At 34.7% G+C, this 20201-nt stretch overlaps 2 protein-coding genes across 2 annotated transcripts in view; one reads left to right on the top strand and one right to left on the bottom strand.

Annotated features, from left to right (window-relative positions):
- The window catches only part of LOC6641743, a 51024-nt gene extending 37984 nt beyond the window's left edge, over positions 1-13040 (top strand). Inside the window, exon 4 of the mRNA XM_002064485.4 lies at positions 11346-13040. Within this exon, the coding sequence (XP_002064521.3) occupies positions 11346-12179 (834 nt within the window). The 3' untranslated portion in view covers positions 12180-13040. The remainder of the gene's footprint in view (positions 1-11345) is intronic.
- Positions 382-2275, bottom strand: LOC6641742 (probable cytochrome P450 310a1). Its single transcript, XM_023175462.2, has 6 exons — positions 1743-2275; positions 1552-1674; positions 1293-1474; positions 997-1230; positions 656-934; positions 382-592 (listed from the first exon to the last, which is right to left on the bottom strand). Exons 1-6 carry the CDS (start codon positions 2246-2248, stop codon positions 414-416), a joined length of 1503 nt encoding a protein of 500 aa, XP_023031230.2. The 5' UTR covers positions 2249-2275; the 3' UTR covers positions 382-413.
- Positions 13041-20201: the final 7161 nt, after the last annotated feature.

The raw sequence follows: 20201 nt of genomic DNA, 5'->3' as shown, positions 1-20201 counted from the left end.
TGTCAAGGCAATGCCAATTTTGATGGCCATGGTATTTGACGTTTCTCTCTGTTTTGGATTGGAACTCGAATGAATGAACGAATGAATGAGCTTATGAATGAACCAATGAATGAGAAAAGTCAAATCAAATCTAATGATAAACTTGAAATGCACGGAGAACATGTTGTTATCGTATCTTTTCCACTTGATGAGATTCTCCCTTTTTGACGTAAACAACAACAGTCACATATACACGAACACATATGAACATAAATAAGTATGTAATATCTATGGATTGACTAATTTAAAAACAACAAGCTTTCTGCAAAAAGAAATAAATTCCTTTCGCTAACGAAGTCACCAATAACAACAAAATTGACTTCAGCATAACTTATACAATTTTATTTGTGCAACTTAAAATTAAATGTCTAAACTTATGACTTAATTTTACGTGATTTTAATTTCACTTTAAGGCCATCTTTTGTTTGTATGAATGGAGCAGGTTGATGATTAATTTCCACTGATTCAGCTAATGTTGAATCCAATTGTATATGAAAGTTTTTCAGTAGTTTTATCAAAGCAATTTTGATGACCATTTTAGCAAAGTTTTGAGCTGCAAAAGAAGAACATTAGTTAGTAACTAAGTTGAGCACTGAAATATGTTAGCCAAACTCACCCACGCACTGAGCACCACCTATGCCATAGCCCAGAAAAGCATCGTGTTTCCTGATATCCTGGCAGGAATCTGTGTCATTATCTCGCATTTGACTATGTAGAAAACGCATTGGCTTATATTTCATCGGATCACTGAAATACTTCTCATCTCTTTGTATGGCCAACAAGGGAACCATTAGAGTCTTGCCCTCAGAAATGGTAAATTTTGTATTAGGCAAGGTATAAGTCTTGCGACAAATACGTTCAATAATGGGCAATGGAGGATATTTGCGTATAGTTTCTATTAATGAACGAAATCGTTAAAAAGTTTTTTTAATTAAGTGAAGTTAGTGAAAATATTACCCTTCAGGCACATGTCCATATATTTAAGGCCATCGAATTCTTCAAATTTCAAGTGGCCATCTTCATTGCTGCTCAATTCCTTGATTTCAGCTAACAGTTTCTCAACTATTAGAGGTTCTTGCGAAATTTCAAAAAGCGTAAGGGTCGTAGTCGAGGCAATAGTATCCAATGAGATTTTCAATAGATCTTCAGCTACTTTGGCTAAACGTTTGATTGACAACACTTTGTCTTGTTCTAAAAAATAGATATGTATACGTATAGTTTAAAGATTGTTAAGATGGGAAAAGGAAATTTACCATAAGTATGCTCCACTTGCCATTTGTCGCCACTCAGATCATTGCCATTACGAAATTTAACCAACAATTGTAAGATATCCTTACGTATAAGACCTCCATCTTCACGAAGTTCAACATTTTGCTTGATTAAATCACGCAAACGATAGGTGAATGAAGATTTTTTTGGCAAACGACCTAGCGTGCTGAATGAATAAAGCATTAACCAACACTGTCAATAAGTGTGATCTATATGATGGGGCGGCACTCGATGTAAACTTACAATGATTGCATGCTACTGGAGACTCTATAATGGTTTACATAGCTGCTTAGTATATGATCTTGTTGCTCAAAGTTGTTTACATCCAAACCATAGACCAAACTTCCAATAATATTGATGGCATAACTAAGAAATAAGAATAAGGAAGGTTTAAAAATGTCATTTCAATTCTAAAGGTCTTGACTTTAGCTTACACTCTCAGTAATTGCTGTAGATCCAATTCCAAATCTCTACCCGTACCATTAGACTCACTCAACTTAATGTTTTGCAGCAAATGTCTTACCATGCCATCACCCACTTTTTCGGCCTTACCAAACATTTCATTTAAGCGCTTTGAGCTGAATATTGGTGACAATTTTTCAAGTAAATTGAAACGTTTATAACCTTTCACATAGTCCCATTTCAATTCGTTGAAGTGGCCATTCGATTGCTGCAATATAGTCTGAGCCAACTCCACATTGCGTATGAGCAGGACAGGCCGAAAGAAGCAATAAATGCCAAGAAGACGCTCACGGCCGGCCTGATATGCCTCGCATATGGCCTCCACGTGCCGGAATTCACGTCGATAGGCCTGATGTAGAAAATGCCATGAGAGACCCGCTCGCTCCGATGGGAATCCCTTGCGTCGCCAATGGCTGTAAATGTGACGAACTGAGAGGAAGATCACCGAGTAGAGTAAAATCGGCAAGAGCAACCACATGTTGCTGATGTTGCAGCTCAGGCAGGCGGGACTAGACTGAATCTCTGGCTGGATTCCTTCTGTCTTCTGTCTAAGGGAATGCTCAGAGATAACTTTTTATGAGTTGGCAGGGCAATGCCAACAATGATGAGTGCCCAAAGATGATGAGAGGATGATGAACGAAATCGAAAGTTGCGATCGCAACGGCTCTCCTCGGGTAACTGACAATACAGCAAGTTAATGCTGTCTGACCAAAAAAAATCATTATGTATGTTATATACTTAGGTACATATGTACATGTTTATATATATATACCTAAGCCGGCAAATGCCGGACACTCGCACTATCGCAGGCAGTTATCTCCCTGAGGCATCCCCTCACCCTGTCCAGCTGATAATGGTACGAGGCAGACAACGTTGACGACTACAACAATGATGATAATGATGATGATGATGATGTTGCCGCTGATGAAGTTGATGATGATGCGTGCGACCGAACGATTGCCTCTGCCTTGATGCCAGCTTTTGTTTCATTTTTGCGTCCTGATAGTAATTTATACAGCAGCAGCTGTACCATATCATTATCAAAGTCTGGACAAGTTTTTTTGTGTAAGCATGAACACGAACTAAGAGAGGAAGGCATGCGTCTACAGAGAGTGGGTTTTGCCGCATCTCACATTGTTCAATGGACAATGTTTATGGTGTAATTGATAAGGTCAATAAGTAAGAACAAGTACCAACTGATGGTGAAGCATGTGTCAGCAGATTTTTAAAACAGATTCATAATATACATGCATACATACTTATGCAAATGGAAAATGTTCCAGATTTAAATACAATGTCACCATGATTAACATAAGCCTCAGGCAATCCATAATTACATATGTTTTACTTATATGGAACAAAATTCTTTCAATTGGGGGAAAACTTTAATTTTTCCTGATCAAAGACAGGAAAAAGTAGGGTCTCAATTTTAAAAACTTTTATGTCTCAGTATTAAAAATCTAGTCAGACACGATGTTTGGATGAGAAGTTCGCAACTAAATATATTGAATATTTACAAAGAGACCTCTGCATACCTGAATATTATTGTACCTTTATTTATATATATTAATCAGGTACTAATGGACGAGAGTTTGGTCCATATGTTTTTTTCAGGTAAAACTCAAAACCTTATTGTAATTGAGCTTAACAAGAGTTAGGTAGAAGGAAAACTCTGAAACAAAATTCTGCAATTAACGACATCTGCCAATCATATATATATTTTATTTTATTTACATACATTCATATACATTTCAAATGAAATATCCAAATGTTTCTTAACTTTTTGTTAACTAGATCTTTTTTACTTACATAACGTACTTACCTTAATGTTCTTATATATGTACATTCAAAATTGTTAATATATATCAAAGTCTTTTTCCAATCACAGATTTTCGTTTAAGAATAAACCAGTTGAGAATTTTGCCAACCTCATCATGAAATCAAATCGAATCAGTTTTAGTGTTCCTTCTACTGATATTTTATATCTGACACTTTGACAGATGATTATCTCTTTAAACAATTATTATTTAACCAGCTCGAAAACTAGCTGAAAGTGTCAATTTGCAAGCAGCAAAGAGCACCAAAGGAAGTAGTTAATAAGGCCTCTTGCATGCCAAAGCACAAAAAATGCAAATTGTCTACAAAAAAAAAAAACACAGCATACAAAAAATTATACAAAAAATAAAAAAATATGTGCTAAAAATGCAGTGAAATAGGTTTAGTTGCTGTCGAAGTCGACACGCTAACCAGCCAGCAACCGGAGGCAATTTTCCACAGCAATGACTAGATGAGGAATGAAAAAGGAGAAGGAGGAAAAGTAAATGATGGTGGATGAGGTGGAGTAGTAGGAGCCAGGGCCACTTGTTGCACTTCCACACGCATGCACACACACACTTACCTTGCTCATACTATTGTATAATTGTAGTTGCCTGTGGGAATTTAATTTTAAATGTAAAATATATAGTACATTGTATATTGTTCAGAGCCAGTTGACTCTGGTAACATTAAAAAGTTATGTGATACTATTTTCTCCCACAGATATACATTTTTGTCGAGTCAACAAGTGCGCCACACTAACCCGATCAGGGAATGGGCTCAATGGGTAGATAGTAGGTTGAAAGTTCAACTAACAAAAGTGTAACTATTGAATAGGGCTTGCCAAAAAAGCGATTTAGCTTTCGACGAAATTGCAATTGTTATGGGCCTTTGGGCCATCTTCCAATTGACTTGGCAGACTATTTATGCCAAGTCATGAGCAGCATCACCAGCAGAAGCAGCTTGTTGCTATGGCTCATCAGCTGCCTGTTTGTTGGTAAAAAGGACAAAGTCATGCCAGAAATTCAAGAGAGAACGAACAAGTTGGCAAATATTGAAATATTATGCCGAGGATGATGCTTCTTCTGCCTCAAGTCCTTTACCATGTAATCGTTGCAATGACTTGCCACTTGCAGCTGCTTGAAAAGCAATTATTCAAAATTTTACAAAAGCAAAAATAGTAAAAAGTAAAAGACTTTTTCAAAAATAACTCTTGTCATACATGGTAAGAGAGATTAATTTACATATATTCAATATTCATATTATTCAAAACTTAAGGTGAGATTTTGTAGCATTTTTGATCGCTTCTTTTTTTGAATCCTTGTTTACAATCAATATTAAATTGAAGAAATTTTAGGCAGTTTTCCTCTTTTTAAAATGATTCGCTTGTATCTTAAAGTAACTGAGTTTTTTTTTTTGTTTTGTCGATGATTCAATATAAATTTAAATTTCCGCTCAAGTCTTATCAAAATTGTGGGGAAAATGTTAGAAAATAACAAGAACTTTCGGTTCATATTCATCGCTGGGTAATTTTGCTGAAATTTGTAATATTCATAAATTTATCAAAAAAATGCATTCAAAAATATGTTAAGTTAAGACTTCCATTAATGTCGATTTAGTCATACTTATAAACTGCGTAGGAGTACTTAAATGTAAAAACAACTGATTCATATTCATATTCATTGGCAAAATATGTTTATTGATTCATATCTAAGCCCATTTTGTATTCAGTCTGGCTCCAACACGTGTCATTTTGTTATTCTCACATTCTGTTCGATTTCTCACATAGAAAATATAATGACTTGCCAGCCTTGCGCGTGATTTTGCCCCCCAATGTGTTATTCTCCCACCAGGAATAAGTTATTATATATGTATGTATGTATGTTTGTATGTATTTATGCATGTATTACGTCAACTTTCACAGTAATATCTCTACACAGTATTAGTCAACCACTTGACAATCTCTCTCCTTGAACAATGCCAGTCTTTGTATATAGTCTCAGTAGATGCTTATATACTATATAGTACTTATATATATAGTCAGAACGTTGTCAAGTTCATGAACAAAATCAAAATTGCAAACAGAAAAACAAAAAAAAAAATAGAAAGAAAAAATAGCGGCAAACAATATTTTTAACATGCAAATTACTCATTGAGACTCCAGTGCAATGATGACAAAAACGTACTTGTACTTGTACGCTTGTGTGGATAACAAATTTGCATGTTTATGCCAATTTTTTTATACCCTGCAAATCGTTGGTCTAAAGGGGTATATTAAATGCTAAATAGGGAAAGTAGCAGGCAAAGTAAAACGTGCTCAAATGGTCGGAATTGTTTTATAATTAATCTTTTTAAACGTCTTTTAGTCGCTTTGATAAGAAGTATAGCTCATCTAGTTTTCTTAAATCTTTGGAGTAAAGCATATATTGTTTTTTTATTCATTTTTCCTACTCATCTTCTAAAACCAAGTTTGAAAAATCACTTTCCTTATAAGTTTGAAGTTCCCATCTAAATCTAAAGTAATACTAGGGATAATAGGGATCTGTTAAGCTCTGTTAAGCTCATTGATATTTTAATACATACGCTGGAGAATCCGTTAACTCCCTCATTATAGTCTTTAGTTTCTACTACTAACTATTGATCTTAGTCGCACCATATAAATTATATAAGCTTAGTAACTACCAGAAGATAGACAGATGTTGATAAATTTCACGAAATGGGGAAATCTAGTATAATATATAGATAAATATGTCTTTATCAACCTTGTTTATCCCATGAAGGATGAAATTTACAATTTGAGGACTTGATTGAAAGGCCCATTTTTAATAAAGTGTATACAAGTTCAGAGTTTTGTACTTATTAGAACTCCAACTCTTATGTACCTTTTGTTATTAGACTTAGTACAGAGTATTTTGATGTCTTTGTATTAAAATTTAGTCCATGGAATATTTTGTTATGAAAATATTTTGCTGTAGTCTTACGCGGCGTATGGGTAATGTCAACAATGCCAATGGTTGGAAAATGGAAATGGAATATTCCATTTTTTTCTCCTTCAGTTGGAGTTTTGATAAAGTAGTTGACAGAGTCAACTTTGATGGCTTTATCAGAACAGGCAAGACAGAAAAACAAAAAACAATTTGGGTGTTAAAATTTTTTGGAATCCATTTGGAAGGTTTTTTCGTTATATATATTTTTACATGCAAATTGGTTTAATAACAAATTCAATTTAACTTTAAGTATTTTTTGATACACATACGTGAGCGTATAACAAATTGGTCTGACAAGAGGGACAAGAGGAAGGGAGGGTGGTGAGAGAGTTGAGCTGATAGAGTGACAGCAAAAAGGAGGACATGAGGCGAGACGACGAAGCTTTTTGCTTGCTTTTTTTCTTTTCTTTTTTTTGTATGTGTGTGCATTTTAATTGAATTTTCCCCTTTTGGCTGTTGCCGCCCGTCGTCAAAAAATTAAATCACAGCACGTAGAGTCATGTAGCTGTTGCACTTGAGTGGGTTTTCATAAAGAAAATAATACAACAAATGTTGAAAATAAATCAGAAATTAACATAAAACCAGCCACGCCTCTAAATTTTTCCTCAAACAATTGACCGAATGGTCAATGGTAACGGTTTCAATTGTTTGCTAGGTAGGCGACTAAGCAATTTGATTTTCCCTTTTTTCTCGTTTTCCCAACTCACTGCAACTCTTTTGCACTTCTGACCTGTCCCTCTCACCCTCTCTCTCTCTCTCTCTCTCTCTCTCTCTCTCTCTCTCTCTCTCCCTCTCTCTCTCTCTCTCTCTCCATCTGTCTCTCTGTCTCTCTCTCGCTATCTCTCTTTCTATTTATTGGTCATGCCCAAGCACACATTTTCACTGACCTGCCCCATGGATGGATTGTTGAAATTGTTGTAGCAACTGTGTGTGGGTTTTTCTTTCTTTTTCTTTTTGGTCTTCTCACAATTTTTTATTCCCCAGTTTTTGACAGCTTTTCAAATGGTTTGATGTTGGGTTTTTCATGTTGTTGCTCATGTTGCCTGTCAATTTCAAGCATTTGTCAAATCATAAAAATGAAGTATGAAATTTCACGTTTGTGACAATTTTGATTCTTTTGAATTGCTTGATAAATGTATCAAAACTAGGCAGTGAGGTGAACGAGAGAGGCTGACAAGTTGAGGGGAGTCAGTCTGTAAATTCCTTACTAATGTTCAAACTGAGTCCTTTGAAGTACAGTCAACCTTGCAGCAAAAAAAACGTATACAATTTTAAAGTAGATCAGAGTTTCAACAATTTAAATAAAATTTATCTCTTATTTTGGCTAGCTAGTCATTTCATTTTGTCTTTTTAGCAATCTCTCTTTATGGTAATCGTTTGGAGTTTTTGTCATTAAATCGATTACATAATTCTTCACTAAATATTTAACCATATTTATAATTAATTGCCTCATTTAAACAGACAAACTACTAACGAGAAATAATACATGCAACAACAGATATGACGGGTAAATACAATCACCATAAATAACAAGCCTTTTGCTTTTGTCTCGCTTTTATAGTTTGTATTAAGAGGGTCATTCGATAGGAACATATATTTTGATCCAGTGCCCTGCAAAATTCACATATTTATATTATATATTGTACTTCTTTTAAGGTTGTGGCGAAAATGTGAACTTATATATATGTATATATAATATATTTCTGATTATTTTCTAGACATTTAATGGCATATCTATTAAAATTTTCAACAAAATTAACATATGTACATACATAATGTTTTGAAATTTGAAGTTTCGTCCTTAAACTAGCTTAAGAACGTTACTTGCAAGGCAATGTGTGGGAAATGTAGTAAACTTATGGCCTTCGTTAAGTCATTAAATTTTTGATTCTACACATTTGTTGATGTTCCCATGAATCAGACTTTTATCAGTCTTTTCTATTGCCTTGAAAAACTTGAATCGATATTAGCAAAATGGCGCAAAAAGGTAAAATCTAACAATTTGTCCTTGAGGTGGTGAAACTATTTTATTGATCAAACAACACATTGCTAAAGCCAATTTGTAACTTATTAAATGACCCTCGCTGCTTGACACACGCAACCATAAATAAAATCAGCAGCTAGAGACCAAAATATAACGCATACGCCGCATAGAACGCATGGAGAGGGATAGACCAACTAAATAAAGGCCAAAATTTGACATTGAACTTGGCTGTTTCTGTTGCTATTGTGCCGATGCCGATATCACGAAGGCCATGGGGATATGCCATGAGGCATTAAATATTCATTCCATTCGACACAGAACAATAAAAATGTTTGCAGCCAACAAACATTTTTAATTGTTTGACCAAAAAAAAAAATAAGAAAATACCAAATACAACCATGACATAGACAGGAACTCGTCCCTACAGAGAACTAGAGCCCAACCTCCTATCGAGACTGTAATGAAGCCACATAAATCTCAGCACTAAATATATTTACCCAGACTTTTGGGCCCAAAGTGAGGCAATTAATCTTTTTCGTCCCAGATACGGATATTTCGAGACGAGAGTGCGGGGGCGGAAGGAAAGAGCATGTCATGGACAAAAAAAAATACTCAAGGGACTGGGGACATGGACAAAGTAATAGCACAATAAATGTGCATCAAGGAGAAAGAAATCACCGCAACGGTCTTCGAACCTTCTACCATCATTCGCCATCGTTCCCCTCCGCCTACATTGTGCGTGTAAATTATAGATAACCGCGTTAATGTTGCAGGCAAACGAAGAAAAAAAACAAAGGTTCGCGATAACATTCGTTTCTATCACAATTGCAATACCCTTACCAATCGAATTAGTCTTCTGATTTTCATGGAACATAACAAAATATTACATGGGAGAAGAAGTGAAATGGTTTTATAGCAAGTGGTTTTACCATATTTTCATAAAATTGAAAAGCACAAATATCGAGAACTTTGGCAAGTCAAATCAGACAGACAAAAGTCTAACCAAAACGAATGTAACTTCATGTGTAAGTGTATAAAAAGAAAAGTTGGAACTTTTGGTAAACCAAAGAGAAAGAGAAAAGTTTTCCTCAAAGTGTGTCAGGATGTGCAGGAGTGCTCTGTGCCTCACGCACAGAGGGAAAACTTCCTGTCCTTACCTAAGTGTCCTGGACAATCTTTTTTTCCGTTTCCCGTCATCTTCTTTATTTTGTTTATTATTATTATTATGATTATTTATGCGAGGCACACACACACACACAAACACACACCCAGACACATTTAGAAAGAAAAACTTCAAATAAACTTCGACTTAAAGTTTTTTGTCTGTTCTTTCGTCATTCACTAACTGAAATGTCTTTGGATGTGAATTTCCTTATTTGTGGAAAATTAACAATTTAAATAATTTAATTACACGTTGTTGACCTGCAATTGCTGTGGCGTTAATTAAAACGTGCCAATTGATGTCCACGTGCCACGATTTGCCTTGGTTCCCCCCAACTCAAATTCAAGTTATTTGAACAACCTGAGCGAAATTGTTTCGGGTTTTATTCATTAGCAATTCATTTTGTGTATATGTGTGAGTGAGTGCCTCTAAATTGGTTGTAAGTACACGTAGAAGTTTTAGTTTTTCCCGGTTTTTTGCTATTTTTTTTTTTCTCCTCGTTTGGTATTTGCATAGAACGTGAGTTCTTTGATATGGAGATTCTCTCTAGAGAAATGTTAGAGAAGGATGTGTGCGAGTGAGTATGAGCTGAATTTGTAAAATGGCTGAGTAAATACGTGTAAATTAGGGAATACTTAATAGGATAAAACATTTCAAACTACTTAAATTTAATATATTTTGATCAACGAGGTTTAAGTGGACTTAGTGTCAAGTGTGAGGGTTGTTTTTATGAAGAACTTTCTTGAGTAGAATAGAAAACCAGCCAAATGTGGGCCCATCCTTTATTGTCAAGAAGGGAAATAAGAAGATTTTCTTAGAGTATAGTTTTTTATTCTATGCCACATTCTGACCCTTTATCTTTTGGACTTAATCCAATGCATTTAACCACATAAAAAGAATTGGACACTTAATCACCCCGTTAGACTTCACACAGACATCTACAAGAAAACTTGAACAATAATACTCCTAAAAAAGTGAAAGAAAGAAGTGAGGAACTTCTTTTCTTTTTATACCCTAAAAATAGGCAGTTTGATGATAATTAGTTCATTTCAAATGACTAAGTAAAAGCGTTTTTGAAGTCGGGACAAGTGAAAATAAACGTCGAGTCTATTACCAAGACAACTTCTCAAGAAATTTACAACTCAATGGGCATTCCTACTGGTAAACAAGTCAATGTGATATAATTGATTGATTAAACAATTACTCATAACTCTCAGCAATGATTATTTAATCCAAGTTTGATTGGCTTAAATTGTTTAGCCAAGAGTTGCAATTGACTTGGTTTGCTGAGCATATTTTACTCAATGCAGTTAGGTATCCTCAATGTTAGGTAGGGTTTGCTTTGGTTCGGGGGTACCTACTTTAGGTACTTGTGTTTACATTTGGAATTTTTGGAGCGGAAATTGATTGTGTGTGTTTAATTTCCAGCAGAGCGACCACACAAAAACCACGAATTTGGCAGCAAGTGCAACGAAATAAAAAACGTGGTCGAGTATAAAAAAAAAACGAAAAACCACACTTCGTGTTGGGAATTGTTTTATTTTTGTGTTGGTTTTGGCTTCTACTTTTAGCAGCTAAAAAGCTTTTGCCACAAATCTAATTTTGCTCTTTTCATTTTCTTTTGCAGATGTCACAGCAACAGACACGTCGCCGCTTGGGCTCAGTTAGCGATTCAGCTCCTCCATCGGAATCCAGTGAGGGGACCGCCTCCTCTGAGCAGAGGGATGAGCTTATACTACATCCGGATTGGTCGGCTGCCCATTCACATTCATCGGCCCAGAGAAGCAGTGCCCATGGTACAACATCTTTGTATAATGCCTCCGATATTGATGCGGACACCATTAGCACCGACACCACAAGCAATACAAATCTATCGGACTATGAGCGTGCTCAAGTGGAGAGTTTCTTTGGCGGCCTTGGCACTGAGATCTTTGTCTGCGGCGCCTTGGCCAATTTGTATGAGGGCACTGGCAATGATGGCGATTGGCGTTTGGTCTTCACGGGCATTCCCGTCATCCTACACGACAAGGGCAACTCTCGGGCCAGGACCATTCCCAGGGTTACTTTAGTTCTTGCCGAGCGTGGCTCTTGCTTTGCCTTGTGGTCGGATCGTATTGATAATCTCTCGAACTATCGCATTGCTGGTCCATCATTTCACACAATGTGCCTATCGACAAATCATCAGCAAATGATCGGTTTCAGCTTCGATTCCACAGATGCGGCCCGTGAATTGTGGCAACATGTCGAACGTTTGGTCAGTGATCCTGAAAATATTGCTCTCTCGGTTCCCGGACGCAAGCAGAAGAAACAGAAACGTGTTAAACCGGCTCCGTTGCCACCAAAATCCCAAATATCACATCCCTGTCAGTTCCAGCATGTGACTAGTGTGATCAAAGAGGATAGCGAACGTTATTACAGCATGCAGGCCTTTGGTCCACATAATCCTCAACAGCATCGTTGAGTAGGGTCGGGCGCGTGGATCTGGAACACGAGCGCCCTCTGGTGGCAGAATTGAACCAACAAGCGTAGAATTCATCTCCCGCCACACACACATACAAAAGTTGAAAAACCCTCCAGCGATTTTTAGTTTAGTTAAATGAAAATATTATATACCTACATATATAAACGTCTAGATTAAATATTTGTTATACCAATGTGCGATTTGGGGCACATTTATCTGTGATACGATTTAGATTTATACACACATACATATGTACATGTATATGTGTCTATAATCCATTAGACATTTGACAATTTTTGGGTAAAACAATTAACAGTTGCAAAAGTAAATAAAGTCTAATATAAAAGTCAAGTTTTTTGTAATCTTTTCTAATAACCATAATCGTCATCATATATGCATTATTATATAGTCCCTATACAAAATATATAACTGTATCTATAACATATGTGTCTAAGCATTCTAATACCTAAGCTTGTTTTAGCTTTCGTTTTCTATATATTTTATTGGTTTTCGTTTCATCATTCTATCGTATATAAGTACTATATATGATCCACGATTCATGATGATGTCTCAACTGAGAAAAAATCTCAATCAATATATTTGTTGATTCCATTTCTATCAGGATCCTAGAATATCTGCATACAAGAAAGTTGATTGATATATTGAATGCTTTGAATGATTGTAACAAAAATAAAAATATTGGGCTTAAGAATCAAACGAACCCATTTTTAAATATATAATACATTCATATATCTGACTACTTATGTATAGCTCTAAGCATTTACACTATAATGAAAATACATATTGTATATCCTAATCATAATCAAATGATAAAACGACAAGCAACCACAAAAAAAAAAAAAGAAATCAAATAAAGCTGAGAAAAAAAAACAATTATTTGCATCTCTAAATTTTTTAAAAACTTGAAACTTTTAGATAAGTTTCAACTGAAATACTTTTTATCGTCACATATTCTTTGATTCTACAGTTTGAAGAATAACAAACAACAAAAACACATTCAATTCAAAACCGGTATAGGATATACATATAGTATCAAGAATTTATTAATATTATTTTAGTACAATGGCAGAACGACGTAAATATTATATGACTCTGCGAAATCGTGTGGTTCCCTATACAGTATGGAAGCCAAGGCCTTATCGTTCACGCACTAGATTGAATCAAACTCAGCAGCATGTAGAGAATCAGCAACGTGAAACCAATGAGAATACTTATAATACCAATACTGAAGAAATTGCCGAAAATAATAATATCAACAACCGACCAACTCACAATAATAATAATAATAATGATACTAATGATATCCGTCATAATAACGATCAGTCGATTGCCATCGAGAGTAATATTTATAATTTGAGTGACTCGGAAACTGCTAATAATAATATAAGTGACTCTGAGAATAGCAGCTCTATATGCTCATCTATATCTGATGATTTCTAAATTCATGAGACGTGCTGCATCGTAATTCCGACACCAATTATTGAGGAAGAGGACGATGTGAACTCCGATTCTACTGATGGTCAATCGCTTTCTAGTTATGAAGACTAAAATATTTATATTTTTTATTGAAATTGTTGATGCCAATCCATGAAGTTTCATTTGTTGCGGATTGGCTGTCGTTTATCATATTTCGTTCCTAAATTATTAATAGTTTATTTATTATGTCGCAAAGATTTTCGAAAACAAAGGATGGAAAGGTTACAAAAACTAATGAAGAATTTATACTAAACTCAATGCTGCCTTCCAAAAGTATGGTAAAAGTATATAGAGATAAGAAAAGTTTTCCTTAGATTTAACTAACGAGTGTATACTTTTCGTTTTAGTCCAACAACTAACCTTTATCGGAAAATCGAAGTGGATATCGTTGAAAGACTTATCTTGAATTTATTTTTTATAATCTGAATCACTGGAGCAATGAAATCTGGACTTAAATGTGTATATGGATAGTTCCCATTTAAGGCCTTTGGTCATACGAGTTTCTAAGTATCAGATGTTTTTATAGTGCTACCAAAAATTGACCAAAACTTTCCGCTCAATATTCAAAATTTACTTCAAATTAACTTAAATATTGCACTCGCCTTCTTTTTGAGAACTAAACGAGAGCGGGAAAATATAGTTTATTAATTTCACCTTTTTTCAAAATTTAAAAATTATAATGAAATAAGTATATTTTGATATTTGAAACACAAATATGATGTGTTGTGTATATTTAATGTCTGCATAGGTTAAATGTGGCATACAAACATTTCCTAATTGCCAAACTTTTAATCTTTTCTTTGAACTTGAACTGCCTTTTGAATTTCTCCCTTTCAATTATTTTCGCTTAATTGTGGCAGCAATTACAATAACAATTACAATAACGATTACAATTGTATACAGAGATGATATTCCCCCTTTTGCTGTCTCAGCCCGCATAATTAATCAAGGGGTTTTTCCAAGGGAAAATTATTCTGAGTGTGGGGAGAGATGAGAGTTGAACTGAATTTACTTGCCATATTGTAATTGATTGACCACTACGCTTTGTATGCAATAACTGTGGCTTAAATCATGTGACACACACACACACACACACAGAAACACTCAACACACACACATGTGAGTGTGACATGAAATGCTTTTACTATTGGAGAGTTGAAGTTGCATAACTGCACTAAGTGCCCGGTCAGCCGCAATGCATATTTATGCTAATTAAGACACATCGAAGTGCCAAAAAACTCCTCTTTCAAGGGAAGAGCGGGGAGTGGAGTAAAGTGAAGTAAAGTGGAGTTGGTTATGGGACAATCTCTGTGGCTGGATTGCATTTTATGGTTAATTTTATTGTTTTATGTCCCATGTATATTGCCATTATTAATGCCATTATTGTGCACATTTATTTAATTCATGTTGAACAATTTAAAATTTTTAAAACATTGCATGTCAACGCAATGTTGAATAATGTGCCGACCCCCTATCAAAAAAGCACACCACAAACAAATTTACTGTTGCAATAATCATAATAATGAGACAATGGGTCATTCACGAGAAATATTCCCATGACAACGACCTTGAGTTTAAAAAAAAAATTCAAATCTTTCCGAAATTTGCAATATTAATAGATATTCAATCAATCACTAAAAGGTCTAAGTTTTTGACTTTCAAAATCATTGAAGAAGGGAAAAGAACAAACAAACTTTGCTTATTGAAACCATATTGTCTTTTACATATTTTGCATATAATCATGACGTCATTGGAAAATTATATATATTATATTATATAAATTATTATTATATAAAACTTTAATGTTAAATTGAGTACAAATTCTTTTACTACGCATTTGGGAAACAGCATTTTTTTTTAATTCGAGATTTTTTTATTTCTTTCAAATCTTAAAATCTAAAACTCATTTCTCTAGTATAAATGATGTAAGGTTTACTTAGTTGATGTGTTATAATATAATTTACATATATACATATATAGCGGAAATTCAGAACTCCATTGAAAACAGAAAAGTGGAATGCCTCAAAAATATTTCAGTTTGTCAGGAGTTTCAGGCGACTTTGTTCTCGTGCTATTTAGTAAGTTCTAAATTAAAAATTTCAATTTCTTCATTTTTCTTAAATTGATTCACAATGATTTGACTTAACGCAATATAATTTAATTCAATGCTCTCTTTACTCAACTTTTTAAAGAATCTTCTATATTTGATTAATGTCTCATATTATAAATAAGAGTAGGAATAAGTCTGTTCCAAAGAAACTACTAAAAAATTAAGAAATCATCCACCATAGCCTATTTTTCTAGGTCAATACATATTTTGTGGTTGAGGTACAGACAGAAGATTTTTCGTCGTGATGAAGTATATTTTGAAGTATTTTTCAATATTTACAGCCGAGTTTAACTATCTCCCTGCGTCCGCCTGTCCGTATGAACACCTAGATGATAGAGACTCTAAGAGCTAGAGTCACGAAATATTAGAATAAATGGCTTAAACAGCTTTTTGATCGTCTGCTGCGATAGTTGACATTAAAATAAATAAATTATTTTCTAAAAATCCCATTTGTAATTTATTTATTTTTGTTTTTATACATATCTACCCAAAATTGCTTTATAATGGCATACCAAACCGCAATGCTAAATCGCTTGGACTGAAAACTGACTAAGCTCTACATAACAATAGGAAGAGGAAGTTCCTCACAAGCCCAAAATATTATAGACTGGCCCTTTATTCATTGTTAATGTTTAAAACGGAGGGATCAAAATACTCTTGCCCAACTAACCACATTCAACTAAATTTCCGTGTAAGCCATCAATTTAACTTTTTAAAATAAAAAACGCTTCAACAAAAAAAATTTAACTTTGATGGCAGGTTTACATTTAGCTCGATAATCTTGTTTGTAATGTAATTTCATTTCAGTTTTGATACCAAATTTCCATTTGCATTTACCAACTTTTTAATCAAAAACTTGTTAAGCCAAAAAAAAATGCTCATTGCATTTTTGATTCGTACGCCATTGTTTACCCTTAACAGAAAATTCAACCCTTTTGTGTAACCACATAGTATACAGAGCTAAAGCCAATGCCATTGCCATAACCGACACCAACGACCAGCTTCAGGACCATCCTGGACCAGTGACCAGTGTGAGTGAACGAGTCCAGGCTAATGAAGAAGCAATATTCCAGGCAAAAATGCAAATTCATTCTGTACATTCCTCACCCCCTCGTTCCTGTACATTTTAACTCCAACTCTTCGTCTATTGGATAAATTGCAAAAATGTGTTTTGCAGTTTTGACTAGTAAACCGAACCAAACCCAGAAAGTCAGTTGGAGTGAAGTCAGAAGAGTCAGAGATTACGCACCCACATGGCAAGGGGATATGACTGGCAAAGCCGCAAACATTTTGATTATTTTAGCTGTGGCTTAATTGTTACCAACAAAAGCGGAAGCTTGTGGTTAGTATATCTGTGTGTGTATGTGGAGGGTAAGTGAATCTCGGCTTAAATCTCTTAGGCAACATAAAAAACCAAAACACAAAAAAAATGTCAATTCAATCCGCCCACAACTCACTCCAAACAACTTACCCACTAGGCAAGTCAGGCCCATCTCAAGACAACAATGACGATGATGATGATGTTGCTTTTGAACAACAAAAATAAAAACCATTAAATCTGCTCAGAAAGCTAAAGAAAAATATCTTGCCAAGGTGAGATTCTTGTTAAGTATGTTTCACTTTAGTTTGTTTTTCACTTTTATGGCCGCTTTTCAACACGTGTTTTGTATTTGTAAACAATCTACGATGTGACACCATCAAAAGCCTCCGGCTCTGGTGACCTTCCTTTAGCCCATCTATCTATCCATTCATCCATCTATCCATGCATCTATCTACACATATTTGTTTAGTCCTAGACGAAGACAACAGCTAGAACAGAGATTTCCTTCTCTAGTTTCGTTTCCTTTTTATATCCTATACCCATGAATTGAATGGGTATATTCGATTTTACGCTCTGAAACTGGCGCAAGGATTCTCAAAGATTTTAATTTAAAACCAAATAAATTTAAGTTCGCCAAGTAATATTAATAAGGGTATAAATTTATATAAAAACTTGAATTAGTGGATAGGTAATTTAAGCTAAGCCACTCCGTTAAAATGAGTCCCTTAATATAGTTTTCGCTTGTTAAATTTTAAAAATTTAGACTAAGTATTCAAAAAGTATAATTTTGTCCCCCTTATTTCATAAATTAATGATTTAATCTGAAAAATTATAGGAGAATCAACACAGTTAATGCTGAAACTTTTTGAGAATAAAGTTTTCACTATTTATTAAAATTGCATAATCAAAAATATTTCTATAGTTTCTATAGTCTATCTAATCACTAATCAGATCGATAAAAAATCATATAAACTCTTTGGCAGTTTCGTTAAGAGAGGCTAAGAAACACACAATTTACAGAGTAGCTTCAAGTCGTTAACCATTTTAATCAAAAGCTATAAATTTTTTGTTCTCCTATTTCAATTCAAAAGGTATTCACACGCATGTCGCCTTAACATTTCTATGATGTTTGGCCTAGTTCTGTTCACTTCGTTTGCGCTCTTCTGTCCTTCTATGTATTTTGTAGATGACAGTTTTGGGCCACATTCGAAAGTGATTCGATTGGACAGTTTTTTTATGGGGGGCATCGGGTGCAGGGTCCTAAGGGATTGATGGATTGATGAAGCTGAATAAGTGTCATTTCTATTGCATTCGATTTGCATGTATGCACATACACGCACACACAAATATCCAATATTTGGTTATGATTTTAGGCAAAAGCTTGCATGGAATTATGACAATATATGAAACAATATTTAGACATCGTATCGCCAATTATTTAGACGAGTTTTTAGCCAATTGAAATTCCCCTTTTTATCAATATTATGAAGCCCCCAACTCTGTTGACTCAATACAATTGATTTAACACACACATACAGACATGACACAAAGCTTATGCAAATAAAGTTTAACAAAACTAACAAATGGAAAATTTATAACAAAATAGAGTTTTTCATTTAAGAGTAGAAAATGGGTTAATAAATTTTATGTAGTTTAAAATCATTTCAAATGAATTAAGTTAGTTTTTGATCCCACTTCGGTTAACCATGCAAAAAGTTAACAATCAATTTGATGTAATTGATATTTTAAACGTTTATAAACGTAACTTTACTATTTTTAATTAGATTTTTGTGAAATTGGGTAAGCTGATAGATAGTAACAACAAATATTTGTTTCCTAAATTTCATTAAGATGCATTATATACTGTTAGAGAAAATAGTTTCTTAATAAGTAAGTAAGTCTAGGTGTTGATTCACACGATGAGATCGACTTGGCTATTGTTGTTGATAAAAAAAAATATAACATTTAAAAGACTTATTCAATAATTTTACCCATTTCTATTAGAAATGTTCTAATCCTAATTTATTTAGTTCTATAATCTAATTTTAATCATTTACATCTTTCATTTCAGGTGTGAACTTTCTTAACATATTCATTACCAAGCGATTAGTGATAAAATTTATTTTTCAACTCCATGACGAAATCTCTATCCGCCAATCTAAATCCAATTGTCTGGCAAACTTTTAAAACCTCAATTCTAATATGATTAATTAACTATTTTAACCGCAGCTCTGCTAATTAAAGGCAATTTGTGGTAAACAAGATTGGAAATACTGAAATTTTGATAAGAAGGAAACCAAAATCAGCTTTAGCTTGTAGGCAAATTGCAGATTGTGGCATTAGCATAAAGTGTTAAATCAAATTGGAAAAGCGTATTAATTATGGGCTCGACTGCCATGGTAAATTCTGTCTGGAATTAATTCTTTGCAGTCTTCTTTGCTTTATGCCACACCTGAACGAGTGCCGGTCTAATGGGCGCATCTCCGCCTAAGACGATTCCTCCTCCAACTTCTTCACCTATTCCAACTTTAGCAAAAGATCAAAAGTCGCCAAAGACTGCAGACATATATACAAACTATCTTAGTATATAGCACATATGTATATTGTGTATATGTATGTGTAAACCTGTTGTCCAGGCCAGGAACTTCAATTGCGAAATTCTCCACACCACACTCCACATGTGGCAAGATCACGGTAACCCATCCACAGGCCCCAGTCATACATACATGTGTCTGGACTGGGTGAAAGAAATAATGAACAAAAAGCCAACCATGGCCGGGGTCTGGGTCTATATATTGGGATTTGCCAGCATTCTTTCTGCTGCTGCTGCTATGTTCTGACTGAGTGCATCCTCCTTCGCCGCTGCCTCCTCCCTGCGTCAATGGTGCCGCCCTTTGGCGGACCAGTCAAGCGAGCCGATCTTTTTGCCTTTGGTTTGGTTTGGAGTCAAGTTCAATGATCTCGTTCTCCCTCTCCGCCATCGGTTTATGCGTCGTCTGTGCCAGGTCTGCGGTTCACGTGTTGTGTAATTTAACATGCTAAAACAAAAATATGCATCTTGATTGGCAACAGCAACACCAACAACAACAACAGC

Source organism: Drosophila willistoni (assembly GCF_018902025.1).
Source record: "Drosophila willistoni isolate 14030-0811.24 chromosome 2R unlocalized genomic scaffold, UCI_dwil_1.1 Seg200, whole genome shotgun sequence".
In the NCBI taxonomy this organism is placed as follows: Eukaryota; Metazoa; Arthropoda; class Insecta; order Diptera; family Drosophilidae; genus Drosophila; species Drosophila willistoni.
This window is presented reverse-complemented; position numbering and strand designations above follow the sequence as displayed.